Here is a 22,293-nt window from a genome sequence, read left to right on the forward strand (position 1 = left end):
ACCTGCATGTTTCTATTTTATGACTTCCACTTGACCAGTGACCACTGAGCAGAACAAAGCATTTAGAAAGGTAAACAAGTATTTTATATTGTTACAAGACATGAACAATGACATATGAGAAACATTCAAAGTAGAATGTAATTCTGTGGCCTACATTTTAGTATAAGTAAGAAACCACTGTCGGGCACAGAAACCTCCATTGAGGGCTCTATTTTTACACAGTGTCTTATGATCTACTGTATCTCATTAGGCATTTTATTTTATTATTTTTGGGAGAGAACAAACTTTATAGAAAAAGGCCGATGCACACCTCAAAAGGCTAACTTTATAGCAAAAGGCTGATGCACACCTCAAAAGGCTAACTTTATAGCAAAAGGCTGATGCACACCTCAAAAGGCTAACTTTATAGCAAAAGGCTGATGCACACCTCAAAAGGCTAACTTTATAGCCTCAAAAAGCTTCGTCTGTCCTGATGAAGGTCTAAGCAACTGAAACATTGACCTAAGAAAGAAAGAGCAACATTTTTTGGGTGTCTGACAGTGTGCGGGACATCTTCTTTGTTTTTCAAAGATACCCTTTTTATTAGGGGTCAATTTAAAATAGTGAAAATAGCCAATATACAGAGACGAGTTGTGATCGGCTATTTTCACTATTATAAATAATGCCTAAAGTTTTGTCATAAGACACCACGCAAAATAACCTAACCTCAGTTCTATCAACAGTGCTCACCTAACCTCAGTTCTATCAACAGTGCTAGGCTGATCTCAGTCACTAGTTCTATAAAATCTACAAATTAATATAACTTATTCAGCTACTACTGGTACTATTGAGCACAGGGTACAGATTGACTCTAGAGTGCAGCAGTCATTTAAATCAGTAACTGTTTTATAATACCATGCTAAATCTATTCATATTTACTGCAGTGTTCAGCTGCGGCTGTTGGACATCACCTTCAATTGAGGGAGTTAAGAGCCAATATATCATGCCCAGATGGAGAGTCGAGCAATATTTGTCTAGTTGAGAAGTTGTCAGGGATACAGCCAACAAATCAGTCAGCTTAGCAGTTATGATAGTGCTGCCACACTTGAAAAAATGTTCACAAGGTCTGTTAAACTGACAAACCAACAACTTTAGCATCTCAGACCTCCAGGCTCCAGCCATTCTGAATGAATCTGCACTCAACATCAGCAGCAAAGGCTATATTGCAGGTTCAATAAATGGATAGTTCTCAGAGGCTATGGTTTTAATTTAGCCTAGCAGTCACTTTGTATAGCAGAAATAATCTGTAACATGCAGTAAAACAGCCACTAGAACAATAGAGACAATAGCACAGCAGATCAAAGTGGACTTCCATCAGTAATGACATTTTATTGACTCAGACAGAGCCCGTGTATGTACAGACAGCTATATTCAACACAATCAAACTCGTAAAGACATCTAGCTAATAAAAACAGAAAAAGAAACAGCTCACAGCGCTGAAAGGAAAACTTGCATTAGACATCATCATCATCAGGCCAATGGCAGCTGTGATAGTCCACACATCTAGTGAGCATGTGAGGGTTTTGTCCAATGTGTAGAAAAGCAACAATAATGAGATAGAAAACATTAAAACATGCCTGGCACACTCACTCCATCACTCCAGCCCCACTTCATAGTTCATACACACACCAACATGTCAACAACATGCGTTACTATGGTAACAGCATCATATAGTCCACATTTGCCATAGCAACATAGCTTCAAATATTTTTCATAGCAACAACAAAAAGAAGAGTCAATTTCCTTAGCAACAAAGCATTGTTGTCAACGTGTAACCATTTCAACAGAGCATTGTCCAAGAGTTTACCATAGCAACACAGCTTCATGAAAACAGTTTTACCATAGCAACAAAGAAACATGGAAGATTTCCAAAACAAAAGTTCATGTGAAGGTCTTACCATGGCAACAGAGCATTATACCAACGTTTTAACCATAACGTAGTGTCAGCTGATTTACCAAAGCAACAACAGATGTTAGCAGGGCAACACATCAAAAATGTCAGCACGGGAACAGAGCTTTTCATCAATGTTATACCACAGCAACAATGCTTATCAACCACTACATTACCATATCAAAAGGTAATTATCACTTTCAGCAATCTTCAGCTCCTGGACATTGGATGAAAAGCAACATTATTATGGAAACAGTTAGATGTAGACCAATAGGAAAGCTCAAACACTCCTGCCACAGTATCAATACATAATCACGATTAAAGCATTTGATTATTACTAACGGACAAGGAAAAAAAAGAGTTTAGCGCAGATGGGAGGGGCAGTCTCATTGGTCAGTTTGGTTTGAACTTTGTTTTTCATGTTGAAGATGGCAGCTGGTTTGAGGTTGCAAACAGATGGGTTGGATTGGATAGTTATGTCTGCTATGTGCCTGAACCCAGTCTGATGTCCATCTCGTGTTGCTTTGATCAATAGGTGTAGTTCAACTAAATAGTTTACAAGTTTATGTGATCTTGAGGTTTGGGTCTGTGTAGGACTGGGGCGTACTAACTAAAAAGCCCAGTCTGCCTCAGACCCATTGGGGTGTGGGTCCATGTTGGGGTCTCTAGGTTTGGGTTCGGTCCTCTCTAACCCAGACTGATCTTGACCTTGCGTGCTCCGATTGGTCTGTCATTCAGTTCCAAGACTGCCGCGGCAGCCTCCTGTTGGGCCTGGAAAGCCACCATGGCCTCACCGGTGGGATGGCCTTTCTCGCTGGTCTGGAGGAGGACAGAGCCCGGCAGGACCTGATATCCGTAGAAGAAGTCCAGGATCTCATCCGCCGTCACGGTGAAAGGCATGTTCTGCAGCTTCACGATGAACGGACCGCCGCCTGCCAGGTTTCCCGGTCCGTTGCCTGTTCCGTTGCCACGCTGATTTCCGGGGTTACCGCCAGGGTTGCCGGGGTTATTTGGCTGTTGGTTGGCCCCGCCCACTGGCCGAACCTGGTTTGCATTAGGCCCTCCTCCGCCTACTCGGTTCTGTCCTCCTCCCCCTCCTTTTCTGTCTGTGGGGTTGAAGGGCATGAGGCCTCGTAGGCTCTCCTGGCCGAAGGGTGCGCCGAAACCGGGTCTGAAGGTCGGAGGCTCCAGGAGCGGACCCCCTGGTAGACCAGGCACTAGAGAGGGGGGCATTCCCAGCCCACTCAAGTCTCCTCCCAGAGTGGCAGCCAGTGTGGGCAGAGGGGGCGGGCCCGCTAGCCCACTGCCTGGTGCTGAGAAAGGAGAGAGGAATGGGCCGGGGCTGTTGAGGTTTCCCATGGTGCTGCGCAGGAAGTGTAACTCCTCCCCCGTCATGGCAGCAAAGGGGTTGATGGGACTCATGGGAGGCTGCGGGGCCAGCTGGTTCTGGTTCTGTCCTGTTGGGTTCTGGATCTGGTTCTGTCCGGGACTCTGGTTCGGCTGGCTGTTCCTCTGCTGGCCTCGTTTGCTCTGAGGGGGAGGGTTCCTCTCGATCTCCTTCATCTGTTCGTATGTCACCAGGTGGACAAAGGCGTCTCGCCCATTCAGTTTCTGCCGGTGAAGGCGCTCCGCTTTCCGGCCGTCGTCCTCCGTCCGCAGCTGGAACACCGCCTGGCCCAGCCCGTTGCCGTGGGTATCCGTCAGAATCTTCAGGCTGTCCTCATAGATCCCCACACCCTCCAGGAAGCTGCGGGCGTCCTTCCTGGACACGTTGTACGGGATGTTGGTGATGTGAGCACAGTTTCTGGGGGGTTTGGGTCCGTCCTGCTGCTGCTTCGTGTCTCCCGGTGTGGAGCGTTTACGGATGGAGTCGATCTTCTCCAACATGCCCTTCTTGCTGATGGGGTGGACCTGGATGAAGCGGCTGCCCATGTACTGCATGTGTGACCCGAGTGCGGTTTTGTAGTCCTGCTCTACCCTGAACTCCAGGAAGCCCTCCCCAGTGGCACGTCCCTGGGGACCGTAGGCGATGTAGATGCTCTCCTCCACGATATCCAGGCTCTTAAAGAACTCCTGGATCTGCTTCTTCTGCACCTCATAGGGAAGTCCCTTCAGATAGACGCACAGTTCCTTGCGGAAAGGAGAACGCGATCTTGCCCGCTGCTCCCGCCCGTCTCCTCCCCCCCCTCCAGCCCCAGAGCTAGTGGAGTTACCACGACCACGATGTTGATCCTGAGATTGGTTGTTGTTCTGCTTTAAGTTGATGTTGCTGTTACTGTGAGAGGCGGGGCCTGTTGGCGTTGTCATAGCATTGCCATCGAGGCTTACCCACTGTCTCTCGGTTGCCGGCATGATCTCAATGAATCTTTGCCCCATCATCGCCCCGCCCCTCTTGACAGCCTCGAAACAGTCCTGACGGGAGTAGAACTTCACGATGGCCTTGCCACTCGGCCGGCCCTGATTACCGTACTCTCTTATCAACCGTACCCCATCTACCGCCAGCCCCCTAAAGAACTCCCTGATGTCGCCCTCGGAGCAGGTGAACGGCAGGTTCTGCAGCAAAACAAACACCTCGTCGGGATTGATTGGGCCGGCTGCGGCTGCGGCAGAGGCTGCTGCGGCGGCAGCGGCGGCCTTCATGTGAGCCTGGAGGCCCAGAGAGGCCAGCGGGTTCAGGTGGTTCAGGGGGTTGAAGAGCATGGGGCCGGGGGTTCCCAGAGGGAGACCAGAGCCTAGGCCTGCCGGAGGGGGCAGGTTGGGGTTGAAGGGGGGCATGGAGGACATATGTTGGTGGAGGTGGGACATGGGCGGGACATGGTGACCGTGGTGTTGGTGAGGTCCCTGGGAGAGGGGGTTAACAGTGGGTACGGGCGGGAGGGTGGAGCCTGGGGGGGGTCCGGCCATGGAGGGAAGGCTGGTGATGGGTGGCATGGAGGGAATGCTGGGTAGCGGGGGGATTGGGGGTGGACCGGTGGAGTGGGTGTTACTGAACCTGGGCATCATGTTGACCAGGCTGCCTGACGGTTTGCTTCCCTGGTGCTCGTGAGCAACGTTTGCCTGGCTCACCGATGCTTGGACATTACCGAAACCCTGGTTACTATGGCTAGTTTGGCTATGGCTATGGCTACCACCCCTCCCCCCACTTCCCCCTCCTCCCTGGACCTGGGCCGGACCTCCCTGACGGCTCCCGTTGCCGGCAGAGATCGCAGGAGCGGCAGCGGCAGCCGTCTCCGCCGCGGCAGCGGTGGCCCCGGACTCGAACCGGCGGCGGCTGAGTTCGATCATGTTCTGCATCTCTGTCTTGCTGCTTAGCAATAGTGACACCTTGGAGTTCTTGATGGCGCCGCCCGTACGCATCATCCCCAGCCGAGCGTCTTCATCGGTACCGAACACGATGAAGGCCTCGCCCTGCTCCCCGCCCACGATGTGGACCCCCCCGTCAGGGATGGTCAGACCCGAGAAGAAGTGTCTGATGTCCATGGTACCTGCCACCATGGGCAGGCCCTGAAGACGAATCACTACCGCCATCACCCAACCAGAAAGCACCTGGGGGAGAGAGCAGGAGGGTACCGTCAGAGAAGAGGAGAGAAAGACAAGAGGAGAAAGGAGAGATGGGGGAAGAAAGGAGTGAAGAGAAAGGTTTAAGAGAAAAGTGCACTCTTATTTTCTTGTGTTCTTTCAGGTGTGACCTACCTTCATTCTGTTTAGTTAATATAACTTGTTTTAGAACACACAGTTGCATTCAAGCATTCGCTGCAGTCAATATAAAGCTACTGGTTCTTGGAAGTATTGTGATGTTCATCTCCCACACATTAACCAAGTTCAACACATTAAATTAATTCATGAAGTGCCGTCTAAGAAATGTCATGTTTCATAGCAGTGCATATGCATAATCACTTGCTCCATATAAACATAGTACTGATCCATTGTGCAGCAGTTTGACAACAGATTATCAGTGCTAGAGGGTCACAGCCTGACACACGGCAATACAAAAAGAAAACACTGAACACAATTATGCAGGATTCTTTTCTTTTTGTTTTCACTCAACGAGCAGAATTAAACAATAAACACAGACAAGACTTCTAAGTTGGAAAAGCAAGAATTAGAACTCAACAGTCCCAACCTTTATTCAACTCCAGAATGTCAGAGGTCCACCATGTGAAACATTTTAATAAAAGCTGAAATCCATGAGTTCCATTGTTTTACCAGGAAGTCAAACTGGGGTCTCCCGCTTGAGAGGCCAAACTCATAGTGCCCAGCCAAGAGGAAATAGCCATTTTGCCCACGGGAGAAGTTGCTTGTATGAGCTTCATACAGAACTACTTGTCAAGCAGTACCACTGCACATGTACTAGTTATATTATAATAACATACTTTATGTGTCTGCTCGCGTGTGTATGTTAGACCTGTCACAATTATTACATGATAATTGCCATATCAGTTATTTGAGATAGTAGTAATAGATAAAAAATAGTGTTAAAAGCATTATTAGCATATCTATGGAGATGATTTGGATGTGCAGAGAAGGGATGAGGCAGGGTACATTGGGAGAAAGATGCTGAAGGAGCTGGCGCTGCCAGGCAAGTGGAGAAGAGGAAGGCCTAAGAGGAGGTTTAAGAATGCGGTGAGAGAAGACATGCAATTGGCTGGAGTGACCGAGGAAGACGCAGAGAATAGAAGCAGATGGAAACAGATGATCTGCTGTGGCGACCCCATAGATGGGAACTAGCCGGAAAAGACGACGCTACCACAGATTACCCCATCTGTGAGCTCCCCCTTTGTTGTAGCTCAAGGCAAATTCCACATAGGCTGTCAAAAAACCCTTTACTGAAAAACTGTTATTTCACAGTGGCACACTATTTTACCAGTTTTTAGCAGACATCAATTTTGCCCGGCACCCCCAATTAATCTTAAATGCACTGCTAGACGATTCCGTGCTGGAGCTACAGCGAAGGGGGGCGATAGGGATGGTTACCATTCATTCAAATAAGTTCTGGATTGCAGCTTTCCTAACTACTGGGGGATTGTTGCAGGTCCAGGAATTGAACCTGAATGCTAATTTATACTTAGTTGCACGCTGTTGTCACTCACCAAAAATAGCCGATCTACAAACTCACAACATGTTGCAGTGTCAATCAGGCATAACTGTACTATTGTTAATCTTGATACATTTCACACAGGAGGCTGGTCTGTGTTTGGATGCATGCACAATACACACAGCTCAGCAATGTTGTCATTGAAATTGTGTGTATGTCGTGTTGTCATAAATACAGTGTTTTCAATTGTCTTCACTTGTAGATAACCAATCAAACCCATGAAATTCCAGAATAAAGTCACCATGGACAGGATAGTGAGGTCAGTGTGTGAACCACATGCATGACCAATTCCAACTAATTGTACTACAAAAATGAATGAAATTCATATTTCAAACCATCAATGTCAGATCACCACATTATTACCATGTTTCTAACCAATGTCAGTTGACCACATTGAAATTTTGAAACATATTTCAAACCAACATTCACAATCACAACCCTAACATCACATGATTAAATCAATGTTCTGGAATCTGCAGACAATCTGCAGACAACCCTCTGACAAAACTCTGCCCTGCATGCACACAACACAGTCACACATCACTTTTAATCGATTCAAAATGATAATGTAGGTCAAACTGAAACAGGAGATGGCAATGGCAGACAGTTCACAGCTAGACTTGACCAAAGATGAAGAGGGTAATTTGCACTCAGTTATCTTCCTTGTCACATTTCTCTATATTATTGTGAGCCGGCCCTTAACTGTATTGAAATTAAAACCATTACAAAGGAAAGGCTACACTACTAAGTCCTGTCTCATATCAAGGAATACTTTGATCCATGTTTATCACAGTATTTAATACTTTAATATATTTAATGAATAGCCTGGGGCCATGAGCTTTTATTTAGCCATTACTGATCTCACAGGAGGAGAGCATGTTTCTCAGCACCAACCACGGTGCAAGAGAGGTCTGCAGTCTTTAAATCAAGTTTGAGGAATGCATTATTTTATGGGGGAAACTTTCAAACTTTCAATTCAAATCAACTTCAGTTCACATTCACAACACTAGAATATAATTCAAATCGACATCAACACTGAACATATTTCAAATCAATGTTCACAACAGTAATCTGCTTGAAAGGCTGAAACACGTTCTAAAAAAAAAGACGAGACATCTGTCCTAAATTAGGATGGCATGATGTTACACTTCTGGGTAAATACCGTTAATGAATAGAATAGCAGATCCTGACAATGTATTGGTTTAGCCTGGCTATTGTCAACGTCCACAACCTGTGTGATGAGAGCACAGTGAATACAATTCCCCAACATTTCCACTCCAATATGTCTTTAATGTAACAGTCCTAGAGGAAAACCATACTAGGAGTCAGGCAGGGATTCAGAACAATGAATTCCATATAATAGCATTACAGTAATTGATTAATAAAACTGTTAACTGTAATCCACCATTGTCTGCATTAAACAACTGCAACAGCTCAACAGTGCAGTGTGATTTCTGTCCTGATTTACAGCTTAAACATTACATAACCCAAGCTAAACATTATTGACGACATTTTAAGACTTTTATCATTCTTGACTCAAACAGCAATATCAAGACCTCAGAATCTGGATTCCATTTACCTGAGACAAAGCTTTTAAGAACTGCTCAACTGACTTGAACACAGATTGTGTTTCTGAACAGGAATCAAACCACCATCCATTTGGATGATCCGTGATTAATAAAAATAAAAACTCCCCGCAGATGACCCATAGGGCATCATTTTGCACAGCAGTGCCCCGAATGGTACTCAACGTCAGACTACAGACTGACGTCTGCCAACACTATATGATCATACACCAAGCAGGCCAAAACCCAGAGATGCAGCCAACAATGAGAGCAGCAGAGCAGACAGACACTCCCCAGCTTGTAATATAGAACGGTGGAAGTTCAGTTCAGCATCAGCATCTGACTTCCAACCAACGGCTCTGAGGTCAGCGGTGGAGAGAGAAACATCAACACAGCAATGTTACAAACACCATGGAATCCACATAGCAGCTCACAGCACAGCACCTACTGTACAACATTCAAGGCATGTTTTACAGCAGCCAATCATAGTCATCTGTTTTAATTAACAGCCAATCCAATCCATCCTGCACCAATCATGATCCACCAATATTGAAAAAGGGCAATAAAATCAAGTAACGCATTAAAAGTACCATTTTATAATTTGAAAGCATCTAGTTTTAATCCATTAGCAATTAAACATCTCTTAAGGATTGCACAAAGCCAATGACAACAATCCACCAACTTTTTACATGGAAAATCAACACAGAAAGACTGTTATGTTCATAAAGACTCAAATCAATCTTATCATCATCTATTCTAAACCAATCAATTGAATAACTTTCAGCACCAGCAGTCATTAGTCAATCACCATCATAACCTTCATTATGATCCATCATTCAGCAGGTGAGAACAGTTAAGGGGAAAACACATCTAACCTCAATCCACCTGTAAAAACCCATACCCCACCCTGTCATATACAACATAACCCAGTCAGAGAGACCCCCCCTCTCCCTGTCAAAGACATCACATCTAACCTCTCTTCACGTGTAATCAGCCTCCCTGTCAGACAATACAAAACAATAACAGGAATCTTCAACATAACTGCAGCCTGAAAGCAGACAACCAATTTAGAAAAACGCCTGGACAACAAGCCTGAAAGCAGACAACCAATTTAGAAAAACACCTGGACAACAAGCCTGGGTGCTGCCGTCCATCAACAAATGTACAACTATCCCAGAGATGGAATGGATGGCTAAGACTCATAAATAATTTGAAATATATATATTTCTGTCTTAGCCAATATGCATAAACAGTAAACAACAGTGTGATGTCACACATAACAGGACTCTTAACGGGGGATAGTACATCCAATGCAACCCCTAGACTGGGTTAACTTCTTCCAGCCTGATTCGCTGCGTTACGCAGATCTGAAAATGTCAGTGACATTTTCAGATCCACAGAACGCAACAAAATCAGGCTGGAACCCAGGTTACAACGTCCCGTCCTGGTTGGATCCCGGCGGTGCCTCTTCTCTATCATTCTGTACCTCAACCATCACACTTTTTAATACTGCAGTTATAATAATGTCATTATTAAGTAATTTTAAATATATATAGAAAAGACTAAGAACGTCAACATTTGGAATAGGAACACCAGAGGGGTGGCTTAGCTGCAATTTGCAACTCCAGATTTGTTTTATAATGGGATGAATGAGTTGCAATACCCTCGATTGACTCCCCTTTTGCGATCTGCTTGTATTAAACTGTTAAACTCACCAAAATTGCAGCTGTAGGGAAAGCTTGAATTATCCTCTTTCAATCTGCAAAGCATTTTTTTCATACAAATCCACCATAGACATGTTATGAGCTACTTTCTTTTAAGAAATTCGGTGCAGGTGATTCTATCTGATTCTAAGTGTTGGAGTTTGGAAGTGCTTGTCGAAGTAACTGAACGGCCCTGCGTAACACCCGTTTCGAATTTTCACATAATGGAGGCAGCACGACCCATTAATAAAAACGAGTGCTTCCAAACTCCAACACTTAGAAAATATATCAGAGCATGGAATTTCTTGACAGAAAGTAGCTCATAATTATTTAGCATGAAACAAACGCGTTGCAGATTGAAAGAGGTTTCAAGCTTTCCATACAGCTGCAATATTGGTGAATTTAACGTTGTTTAATACAAGCAGATCGCAAAAGCAAATTGGATGAATGGGGAGTCAATGGAGGGTATTGCAACTCTACAATAGGCCTACACAATAACGGTTCTGTGCAAAAATAAATACCCAACTCCTGTGCACGGAAAAAAATAGTTACATTAAATACATTATTTAATGGTCTTTTCGCATCGATTCACGCAAGAGACTATTCACTTACAAGAAGATCTGTGCGTTTCAAGTACAGCAGTGCGTGACTGTGCGTCCGTGCGTGCATGTCATAGACGTGCATGTATGTGTGCAATTGCAGTGGTGTGTGCGTGTGTTAGCTAGCCTAGCATTGTGTGCATGCAGCAACATGACACCCATGTTGATGCTGGAAGCATCCAACCTGTCACCTGTCTGCAGCTACACACCAACACACACAGTCAATAAACAACAATAACACAACATCAATGTTAATAACAACACAACAACAGGCTAACGTTAGCCAGCGAGCTAGCTTAGCTGCATGCTAACTGATAGCTCCATTGTTGTGTGATGCCTGGCGTCTATCATTCAGGACCAATAATAGCTCCATTTCGCACGTTTTGAGTTTCACACGGTGCTTTCTTTGTGATTGTGGTTATGAATTCTTACCGATTTATAAATCTGTTTATTCAACAGATTTTAATATTCACAAACAGAACCTCTTCTTCTGCTCTGGCTTCTCTCTGCACGGCGCACGCTCTGTCGCCAAATGTCGGACGAAACGAAACCTCGCGAGAGGCGATGTCGAGGAGCGAGATCATGACGAGTGCGTTCTCGTCAGACTGCAGCGACCTCCAGCGGCCTGCAGAGGTATCTCTTCATTCAATGCAACGTACTATAACTGAATGAGGTGGTCTCTTAAATATTGCACCCACAAAAAAATGTATATTCACAATCACAAGCATTTGAATCCCCCACATGATCCTGCACCTTTCTATTTTAGATTATTTTGTTTTAATTGCCTGTTGATTCATTATTGACGGTCTTCTGTACTGTAGGCCTATAGTATTTTACTGTATTGTATTGTATTGGCATTGCATTGTAGCCTACTTGAATTCTGACATGTGAAGCACTTTGGTACAATGATGTGCTATATAAATACATTTGATTTGATATACACATGGTCACATTAAGGCACTGTGATGGTGAGAGCAGAGAAGACTAATAATGGTGTAATATCATTCAAAAATAAGTTTTTATATGAGTAAGAGCCAAATAACTACTTTTAGTGCTATTTAGGACCAAACAAACTGGACAATATACAGTATTTTCTATAAAACAACAATGTTGAAACACAACAGAGCAAGAGTAAAAATACACAAAACAGTTCAAATTTGATTAAATTATGAATAACCAGCTTGGCATTGGCAGAATAAAACCCAATGTTAGTTCTTATTTTAGAGAAAATATACTGTATTGTCCAGTTTATTGACTTAAAAAAATGACACAAACACACATTGACAGTTATAGAGGTGCATTTTATGTGAAAGCTGTGTCCTGATCCCGTTTTAAAGTGGAATACAAACAGGATGGAAGAGAGTCATTATGTTTCAGTGCTGCTGTAGCACTGTCTTACACCACTAGTATTGTCTCTAGCAGTACTAGCCCCGTGTATTAACAATGGCAGCTCAGAACTACAGTTGGAGCAAAGTGAATTAATAAACTGTGGAAGTATTGCAATAAAGAAACATGGCATGCAGTGGCATGTACTGGTACACACTGGTGCATAGTGACAGGGGGAAAAATACGTTCAAATAATTGTTATAAAAACAAATGAACAAACAAAAGAATTTCCAAAACATCTATTTTTAATATAAAAGTGTTCCTTAAACATCCACTTAAAGACTGCATGTCTCTCTCTCTCTCTCTGTGCCATGGTTGGTGCTGAGAAACACGCTCTTGCGAGATGACATGAATGACTGATGTTAAGTAATATAGTGGTTTAAATAAAAGCTATTAATTTAACTTTAATTCATGGAGAACAGACAAGCTTTGAAAAAAATCTTTACCTTGACATGAAACAGGAAATTGTAACCAATTAGTTCAGCCAGACTGATTAAAGCCTAGACTTTTGCAACGTTGTTTAAATAAAATGGAGGTACGGGTACATAATGTAACAATGAGGGAGTTTTACCCTTGAGAGACAATTCCAAGCAGGGTTTTTAGATACATTTTTTGGTCTGGTTGTGAACTTGTCTGCCATCATAACCAAAGGGATCGCCTGTTTCAGCTTGACCTACGACACGTTATCATTTGGACCAATTAAAGTTACTCTGCACTTCTGCACTGCAAACAGATAGCCCGTCTGTGAGGCCTAGTCTTGTAAGAACGTTTTATTGGTTTTTGTTTTTATATTTGACTATAGTTTTGAACGATTATTCATTGACAGCCCTACAGCAAATACTGAGTTCTAACAGAGAGATTCACAGATATAAGCAATATTAGTCTTGTGTAGCCAAACGATCAGTGATCTCAACCTACTGACATATCTGGAGATTTCAAATTTAACCCATTAAGACTAGGAAAGCCTATACCTATATGTTGTTATACCTTTAAAACCAGGAAAGCATCTGTGTCATTTTAGATGTTGCTGTGTATATAGCAACCGGATTTCTTATTTTATTCTTTGAGGATTTAAAGGCGTTTTTAAAAATGGGTCGAATATACGGGCTTGAACAGCGGTGAAAATGGCCGCTAACAAATCTATGCTTATTATCTCAGAACCAGTTTTAGTCCATTCACTGAATGTAGATCTCAGGGGCTGGGCAATCAGCCAAACAATAACCAGACGTCAGTAGATCAGAAGAGATCCCGATGAGGCTAGGATCCTAATAACTCAGGGTCAAAAAGAAACACTTTCTTCAGTTGTGCGTGTTTGTGGAGAGGAAGTTGTGCGTGTTTGTGGAGAGGAAGGAAGTATTTCTTTTTCATGAGGATTGGCTGAAGAGGAGGAGGGCGGAGACTAGTGCTGCGTCCATTTGATGCTTTTGATGTCGACTCCTTCTTGAACCATCTCCCACAGAGGACTGACAGAAAGAGAGACAACACAGATAATATTTATGTCAACTCATTAAGATCCGAGGTTGATTCTATAAATATCTGCACAAATTGACCTGCTATGAGCTTGTATATTTGATAAACTAAATGTTCTTTTAAAGCGAACATTTTTCTTCTGGGGGTCCCTGGAAGAAGCCATTTTCAGATGGGTGCCAAATATTTTTTTTCGGGGTCCTGGACATGAAAGAGCACCAAACTAAGTTTTTCTAGATTGAGTTTTTCCATAACATTAGCCTATGATGTTCTCATTTTGAAGACCCCATTACTGAATGTCAAGACTACTTTTCTTCAGATGATGACACTGATTTACTATGGCATGATGTATGGCACATTAGGAGTCCACTGGTACCAGTGGTTTATATCAAACCGTTTTATTTTCAAGGACCTCCATAACAGGTTCACTCTCAGAGTTACAGACCTGTAATGGTCTTTCAGGGCTATATATTTAAGTGTTTCTGGTAATATTATTGTCCACTCAATTATTTTGCATGTCCATGGCAAAAGAAAAATGTCAACAATGTCCACCACAAGCCAGCATGCCAATAACCCCTGAGGCAGACCGACAGACATACCTCATCTCTCTCAGTCTTTGAACTTGTTCAATGCATTTGCCTGCAGTGTAATCCACTTCCTCTTCAGTAGTGAACCTGCCAATACCAAACCTACACACACACACACACACACACACACACACACACACACACACACACACACACACACACAGTTGAGTCTACTACAATTTCTAAGCATGACACAAGCATTAGACCAGACCTGTAATGCCAGATGTAACCACTTGGTGTCACACTTGACTCAGGCATATAATAGATCATAATATAAGGTAATGTAATGTCATACATTGATTAGTATGTAATACAATATCATATAATAATAATAAATTATAATACAAAATGATGAATATAAAAGTTGTACCTGATAGAGGAGTGTGCCAAGTCCTCATCTGCACCGATCGCTCTGAGCACATAAGACGGTTCTAATGATGCAGACGTACACGCACTGTCACACACACACACACACACACAGGCACACACACACACACACACACACACACACACACACACCCACACACTTAGTAATTCATATTTCCACCCGTTTTCTCCCAATGTAGTAGTTATGTCAATTAATTCCTCAGAGGACACAGAGCCTCTATCCTACTCCTCCCTTTGCAACACCCCTGCCGACAGGAGATACCCCAAAACCGCAGGAGTCGCTAGCACAGCGATAAATACAACCCTCCCTGGCTGGCTTCCCTGATCCGAACCCAGGCTGTGTGTGTGTGTGTGTGTGTGTGTGTGTGTGTGTGTGTCTCTAACCTTCCTGATGAAAGCGCGACATCCTTCAGAGCCATCAACAAACTCTCCCCCTCTACGTAGGCAAAGGACAGATTTATACAACCTGTGTACACACACACACACACACACACACAGTCAAGAATCTAGAATGTTTTTGTCAGTAAGCAGCTACATTCAAGTGTGTGAGGTTGTCAGAATACTGTGCAACAACAACAATAATAAAGACTAGGGCTGTAAGATAAGAAGAAGCCTCAACAGTAGCAACATCAGCTTAACACAATTAAGGAAATAACCGTAACATTGGTAAGACTGAATAGTCAGCTTTACAATGAGGTACAACTTGTAAGGATCTTTCATTCTTGGAATGAGCAACAAAGGTAACCCCCAAACATTTAGTAAACAACTCTTAAATTGGTCTATACTGTAGCAACAGAAGAATATTGCAGGGGATTGTGGCGAATGTTTTGGGGTCGCTACCCACATGGTTAGCTGTGTTGCTCATTCCACCAGATTCTTACAAGTTGTACCTCGTTGTTATATATTCTGAAGTTGAGTGTTTATAATGGACAACTGTGTGTGTGTGTGTGTGTGTGTGTGTGTGTGTGTGTGTGTACCGGGGTATCTGTGTTCTGGGTCTCCATTCATGATGACATCAGGGAGTCCAGACATGAGCTTCTGGATCAAACGGTTGGCGAGCATCGAGATTCTGTGATGATCATACTACATGCACACGCACACACGCACAAACACACCTCCAATTATAGTAGTAATACAGCATAATTTGTCACACAATCTTCATATTAGTGTAAGGATAGCCTGGGATCAATGGCTGTGAAGTTCGCAGACGATACTGCTCTGGTCGACACCTCAAACAGCCCTGCTCACTTTGAGGAGGAAGCAAAGAAGAAGCACTACCTTCAGCTGAATGTGAAGAAGACCAAGGAGCTCCTCATAACCCCCCGGAGGAGGGACGACCTCAACCCTATTCCGCAGCCGACACTCGGTGGGGAGGTGGTGGAAAGGGTCGGCAGCTACAAGTATCTCGGGACCACTATTGACAGTGGGTTGACCATTAACGACAACACACAGGCCATCTTCGCAAAGTGCCAGCAGCGGACCTACCTCCTACGGAGGCTGCGCTGAATTACATGGATGTTGCCCCCCCCATCCTCCGCAGCTTTTACATCTGCCATATAGAGAGCCTCCTTACCTTTTCTTTGGTATGGAGGGCTCTCAGAGTCCAAAAAGGCTAAGCTACGGAGGGTAACCCACGTGGGGTCTAAACTCTGTGGGATGCAGTGCTCTGCCCTTCAGCATCTCTACGACCAGAGGACAGTGAAGAAAGCAGAAAAGATTGCGAGAGACACAACCTGCTTCAAGGTCTTGCCCTCGGGTAGGAGATAAACTGCATCGAGATTCAAGAAGGCAAAGGGCAGTGCCAGTTTCATCCCCTCTGCCATTAGGCTCCTTAACAAACACAAACCCCCAATACCTGATTCACCTCAACTGGACCTGCTTGCCATCTTCTATGTGTCACCTCAACACATAGCCAGGGCCAGGAACCTCTGGGACCTCTTGTTTCCCAGTCTCTCCTCAGCTATTGGTGCCCCAGCCTTTAAATTGGTTGATAAACCAGAAAACTGCAAATACCAAATCTATTTATCTTATTTCAATAACATATACGATAGGAAGGAGGATGAGCCACTGATGGTAACGTCTTTTGGGGTATTTACCTTTCAAGACAGGAACCCATTTTTGGGTTGTTGTTGCTATGTACATTATAGCAGTATAACAAACCTTTTTAGAATCTGCCTCAGATCTAAAATGGGTTAACACCACCCAGCCCTAGCTGCAGGTAATGTTTAGGTGTGTTTGATGAGTTTGAGTGTGTTAGTTTTCCTAACCTCCATCTCCTGCATGGCCACCTCACAGGCAGCTCCAAAGCCTACAGCCAGAGGGGTGGGGACAGTCCCAGAGCGCAGGCCTCTCTCCTGGCCACCGCCGCTCTGCAAGGGCTCCAAGCGCACCCTGGGTCTGCGACGCACGAAAAGAGCTCCTACACCTGAAACAAACGTAGTAGGAGGAACCGTTGTTGTGATAGCAGGGGTAGTAATGTATGGCAGTGGTCCTCAAATTCGGGTAGGTTAATATAGCATCAAATTCAGTGTAACCACTTTAACCCTATACTTTATGCGTACTTATACTTAATATGCCTTTAGCATTAGCATTATTGGATATGCCTTGAAGTGAGTTAAGCCTTTTCCCCTCATCAACAGCACGCTGAAGGGGACATTACATGGCCAGGCATTAAAAACGAAATGTTTCTTCATGAGCATTGGTTTTCTATCTCCATCACTAGTCTGTTTGAGTAGACTACTCAAGGTAGCCTGAGGAGGAGCATCATATTTCTCTGTTATTCCTTGATCAGTTTGTGTTTGTGTGTGTGTGTGTGTGTGTGTGTGTGTGTGTTAAAGCAACCTTTAGGGCCGTAGATCTTGTGTCCACTGATGGACATGAGGTCCACCTTCCAGTCAGTGACGTTGATGGGAACTTTCCCTACAGCCTGAGCTGCATCAGTATGTAAATACACTCCTTTACTGCGACACAGCTGACCTGAGAACACAGGAGAGGAGAGGAAACAAACAGAACGTGGTGGAAAGAAAGTGGGGTTAAAAGTTGGTAACTGGAAATGTAATCATATAATTGTGTTACAAAATGTGTGTTATTGTTGTCATCATGATGATGATGCGTTGCGTTGCCATGGTTACCTATCTCCTTGATGGGTTGTAGGACTCCGATCTCGTTGTTGACTGTCATCACCGACACCAGAGAGGTGTCTGGAGTCATACACTCCTCCAGGAGCTGTGCACACACACACACACACACACACACACACACACACACACACACACACACACACACACACACACACACACACACACACACACACACACACACACACACACACACACACACACACACACACACACACACACACACACACACACACACACACGCCACAGGTTTACAGGTGTAAAGAAGTCCTATATTGTCGTTCAAATAAATGTTAGATTAATTGAAAACACATGTCCCTGCTTCTGGTGACTGATATTTGTCCTAATAAATGTTAGACTCATTGAAAATGAAAACACACGTTTTGTACGCTTGTATAAAGCAGTTGTCCTCAAAGTGGGGTCCAGCAACCCTCAGGGTTCATTTAGGGGGTTCCAATTGGACCCTTACATGTCTGTAACTGAGTGACCAAATGTACAAATGGAACCAATGGGACCCCTACTTTGCACACTGTCAGAGTTATGGAATTTGAAATTGATGAGTTTGAGAACCACTGGTCAAACATTATTTTGTTTTTAACAAAACAAATCTAAAAAGACTATTTGTATGCCCAGGCAGTGGCGTAACCGTCTGGGCACCTGACTGGTAATCCAGTCGCAGTGTGCCACGGGTTCGACTCCCGAGCCCGACACGGCCTTTACTGCATGTCATCCCCCATCTCTCTCCCGTTTCCTGTCAGCCTACTGTCTGTCCCTTCAACAAAAAAAATCAATAAAAGGCGTAAGCCGCAAAAAAATATCTTAAAAAAAGGGGGAAAAAATACTATTTGTATTTATTGTATTGTTATATTTTTATTGTATTGTATTTATATTTAATACTTTGTGTGCTTGCAAAAGCATGTGTGTTCATAGGTGTGCTTGTGTGTGTGTGTGTGTGTGTGTGTGTGTGTGTGTGTATGCGAGTACCTTCATGTCCACCAGGCCATTGGTCTGAACAGGTAAATAAGTGACTCTGAATCCCTCAGACTCCAGAACCCGACAGGAGTCCAGAACACACTTATGTTCCGTCTGGGTGGTGATCACATGACGCTTCTTAGCCTTGTAGAACCTCGCCACACCCTGTCCCAAAGCATCATGGGAAGACACCACAGGAGAGAGGAAGAGATGAGAACAACTAGAATCCAAATAATTACAAGCATTTACGCAACCAGTCAGCTGACATCAGTATAATTGGTCCTCAATAATGCTTAATGCACTAATGCTCCAGCGAGCACATAATAGTTCTCTAAAGTCTATTTCTTGGCATCTAAATACTTCCACATACTTTGTGCAAGAAATCTAGTTGAAACTTCAACACGATAAGCTTTATGCAGGTATTTGTGCTAGTACTTTTCTTTTTGCTAATTTATATTTTGTAAAAGGTTTTGCATGAGGAAGGGACAGATCATTCTAGGTTCACACAGAGGTGCTATCTGTGGTTGCTAATGCTATAACAACGCATATAGCGTTGCTATAACAACACATTCAAACCTGGACTGGACTGAATCAGGGAATTTGCTACTGTACGGAACTTCTTTTTTAGTAATATGATGTGACATCATCCATCATCCAGGCAACTTTGTCAATTTTGGTTTGTTGTCTTAAATGCAAGAACAATGGCTTCTATTTCAGCATGCTACCTTTCCAGGGGGAGATAGGCTGTAGTTACTATTAGCTTAGGTTGAACTTGAAACGTGCCTGCATTGCTCTGTCTGTGGAGAGGTATATAAAACGTCACAACATTGTTGAGCCGTGCACTTGAGCTTTGCAATGCTTACTCTTAAGTAATATACTTATAAACTACATTGAAACTGTCTTTAAAATGCATTTCGTCCTGTGAAGCAGCTCTCACTGGCTCTGATCATCATACAATGGTGTCACGCGCCCAAAAATTCCAAAACTACAAGATCTCAGAGCGTGAAGGAGTCTTACTTTGATTGACAGGTTATTGGACTCCGTGGCTCCACTGGTGAAGATGATTTCTCTGGGATCTGCTCCAATGAGATCTGCTACTTGCTACACGCGTGCGCGCGCACACACACACACACACACACACACACACACACACACACACACACACACACACAGGTTTACATTCCATCACACAAGATGGAACATCTTCTGGAAACATTATCAACAATATAAATATACATAATATCATAAACAGTATACAGATACATTAACAACTTAAGCTCTTTAGTATACATTGTGGTACAATGCTGACAAAAACAGAGGAACTTGTAATTAATCAGCTAATAATAAGGAACAGCTCTCACTCTGTCTCTGCCAAAAATAAACGCAGCAAGCACAAAACATGTTGACGTTTATCACATCAATTTAATGTAATAAAGGTTAGTGTGTGTAGACTAGTACCTTCCTTGCTTTCTCCATAGCGCTCTCACTCTCCCAGCCGTAGGCGTGTGTCCTGGAGTGAGGGTTGCCATAGTAATTCACCTGGTAGGGCAACATTGCATCCAGCACTCTGGGGTCCTGCATTCACGCACGCACACGCACACACACACACACACACACACACACACACACACACACACACACACACACACACACACACACACACACTAACTTAAATGAAAACAAAGAGCATCATAGCAGCATGTATAAGCCATTAGAGTGACAGTGACCGTTACCATGGGGGTGGTGGCCTGGAAGTCCATGTAGAGAGGTCGAAGTTCATCTCTCTCAAGGTCACGACTCTTTATCACCTCTGGACAATGAATAGCAATAATAATATCATCATCATCATCACAGCTGTGCATAAACACACAGACACATCACTAAAATGTACCAGGATTTGAAAATGTGTCTACGGTTCTGTAAAGCTCTGTAAAGTTGTAAACGTTGGCCTGAGGTTAGCACTAAAATGAGTTGACACCCAAAATATTTGAACTGGTGACCCCATCCCCCCCCCCCCCCCCCCCCCCCAACACACACCCGATTAAGAGCTTGGAATGTAGGAGTTGAAGCATTACATTTTGTTTGACTCTACCACAGATAAATATCGTGAAAAAAGCAGATGTACAAGCTCACAATGCCTCACAACGCAATTTTCTAAATTATTATTTTTGGACACACACACACACACACACACACACACACACAAGGGGACAGGTCATCGTGGGGTCACCAAAACAAATGTATAATGCCATTGTTATGAGACATGATCTTGTGGGTGGCACTGTTAGTATTCTTCTGAATCCAGGCAGCATGAATGTGCTCATCAAGTTTCACAACAGTCCAAGTGACCATTATGTTAATAATTAGATTAGATGTCATTCTAACAGTAACTGCTGTACCATTCAAGAGCATTAGCTTTATTCTAACTAATTACGGTAGGAAACTAAGTAACTAACTGAATCTAACTGTTACTCAATCCTTTACTCAAAGCTGCAATCCAAAACTTATTTCAATTAATCAATCTGTAAGGTAGAGCTAAATATATTAATGGAGGTCTACTACTCTACTCTTCCATTGAGAGACCATTATAGACCCTGGTGTCAGTAGGACACCTATTGGCTGACATGTAGTACTGCCAGAAGCTCATACATAAGTCCCCAATATCTCTCAAAGGATTAATACCTCTTGTCGTGTGTGAGCTGCAGATGCTCACAACGCGTGTGATACGTTGTGAGCTTTGATCTGCTATTAAAAATAATTATGAAAATAATAAAAAAAATTGTGTTTGTAATATAGGCTAATGTCCTTAAACATGTTCTCACTTCAGATGGGAGTACGTGAACAAACAGATATGAACTTGGGGCAACTTGGGGGTCGTTGACATGAAAAGGTTTGATAACCACACTGCTACAGTCTTACGTATCTGTTTTCTAATATATTAGGTTAACGAAAGCGAAAGCAGCCAACATTGAAACGTGCAATAGAAATACATTTGTAACCAGGACACGAGAAAGTCTTTAAAACAACCACTCAATGAGCAGAAACGTTCATTATTGATTATTAATTGTTGATTGAATTGCGTTACCTTTCTGTTGCGTTGGTCCATATCTGACTGAGTGGACAGAGAACCTCCTGACAGAGGACAGCAGTGTCCTCCCCGGAGACAACATCACAACAAACAAACAAATAAACTATTAAATAAACAACGATACAGGTTGAGCACAAAGACGAGGAAGCTGTAATGTAACGTTCTTCTAACGCTATAATGTCGTTGTGTTGTGAATGTGGAGCTCTTCTCAATGTGGTTCAGGAGGAATTAAACGTCATAAACATTGTGTCAAGTCAACCACATTGACACTGCAATGACTGCATAGGTCCGCTCCGAACCTTCAAAATAAACCAATTACTACGTACTTGCAGAGCGAGTGGCGCTAATACAAGAGTACTTAGTAAAAGTAAAAGGTC

At 43.5% G+C, this 22,293-nt stretch overlaps 2 protein-coding genes across 3 annotated transcripts; both read right to left on the bottom strand.

The window, feature by feature from the left end:
* Positions 1 to 1,337: 1,337 nt before the first annotated feature.
* On the bottom strand, positions 1,338 to 11,426 carry rbm12 (RNA binding motif protein 12). Its single transcript, XM_080787529.1, has 2 exons — positions 11,325 to 11,426; positions 1,338 to 5,476 (listed from the first exon to the last, which is right to left on the bottom strand). The coding sequence occupies exon 2, from the start codon at positions 5,456 to 5,458 to the stop codon at positions 2,618 to 2,620; it is 2,841 nt and encodes a 946-aa protein (XP_080643655.1). The 5' UTR covers positions 5,459 to 5,476; positions 11,325 to 11,426; the 3' UTR covers positions 1,338 to 2,617.
* Positions 11,427 to 12,172: 746 nt separating this feature from the next.
* Positions 12,173 to 22,147, bottom strand: LOC308332032 (cysteine desulfurase-like). 2 transcript variants are annotated; one of them, XR_013965651.1, is made up of 14 exons: positions 21,914 to 22,147; positions 20,562 to 20,638; positions 20,287 to 20,403; positions 19,846 to 19,929; positions 18,841 to 18,993; positions 17,851 to 17,944; positions 17,561 to 17,695; positions 16,987 to 17,144; positions 15,697 to 15,802; positions 15,104 to 15,185; positions 14,703 to 14,786; positions 14,345 to 14,434; positions 12,699 to 13,741; positions 12,173 to 12,668 (listed from the first exon to the last, which is right to left on the bottom strand). XR_013965651.1 is itself a non-coding variant. In XM_080787638.1 (13 exons), the coding sequence occupies exons 1-13, from the start codon at positions 21,996 to 21,998 to the stop codon at positions 13,678 to 13,680; spliced, it is 1,329 nt and encodes a 442-aa protein (XP_080643764.1). In that variant the 5' UTR covers positions 21,999 to 22,147; the 3' UTR covers positions 12,173 to 13,677. The 2 variants fall into 2 exon arrangements, 1 of the variants encoding a protein (XP_080643764.1); XM_080787638.1 differs by having other exon boundaries at positions 12,173 to 13,741.
* Positions 22,148 to 22,293: the final 146 nt, after the last annotated feature.

Source organism: Protomyctophum bolini, assembly GCF_963924005.1.
Source record: "Protomyctophum bolini genome assembly, chromosome: 2".
In the NCBI taxonomy this organism is placed as follows: domain Eukaryota; kingdom Metazoa; phylum Chordata; class Actinopteri; order Myctophiformes; family Myctophidae; genus Protomyctophum; species Protomyctophum bolini.

Bases quoted from the DNA above. Each gene is read 5' to 3' on its own strand.
- rbm12 (XM_080787529.1), bottom strand. From the start codon at position 5,458: ATGGCGGTAGTGATTCGTCTTCAGGGCCTGCCCATGGTGGCAGGTACC.
- LOC308332032 (XM_080787638.1), bottom strand. From the start codon at position 21,998: ATGTTGTCTCCGGGGAGGACACTGCTGTCCTCTGTCAGGAGGTTCTCT. The intron at 20,404-20,561 runs GTAACGGTCACT...GCGTGAATGCAG, and splicing joins TCCAGGCCACCACCCCCATG to GACCCCAGAGTGCTGGATGC. The intron at 13,742-14,344 runs GTATGTCTGTCG...TCTTTCTGTCAG, and splicing joins CAAAGACTGAGAGAGATGAG to TCCTCTGTGGGAGATGGTTC.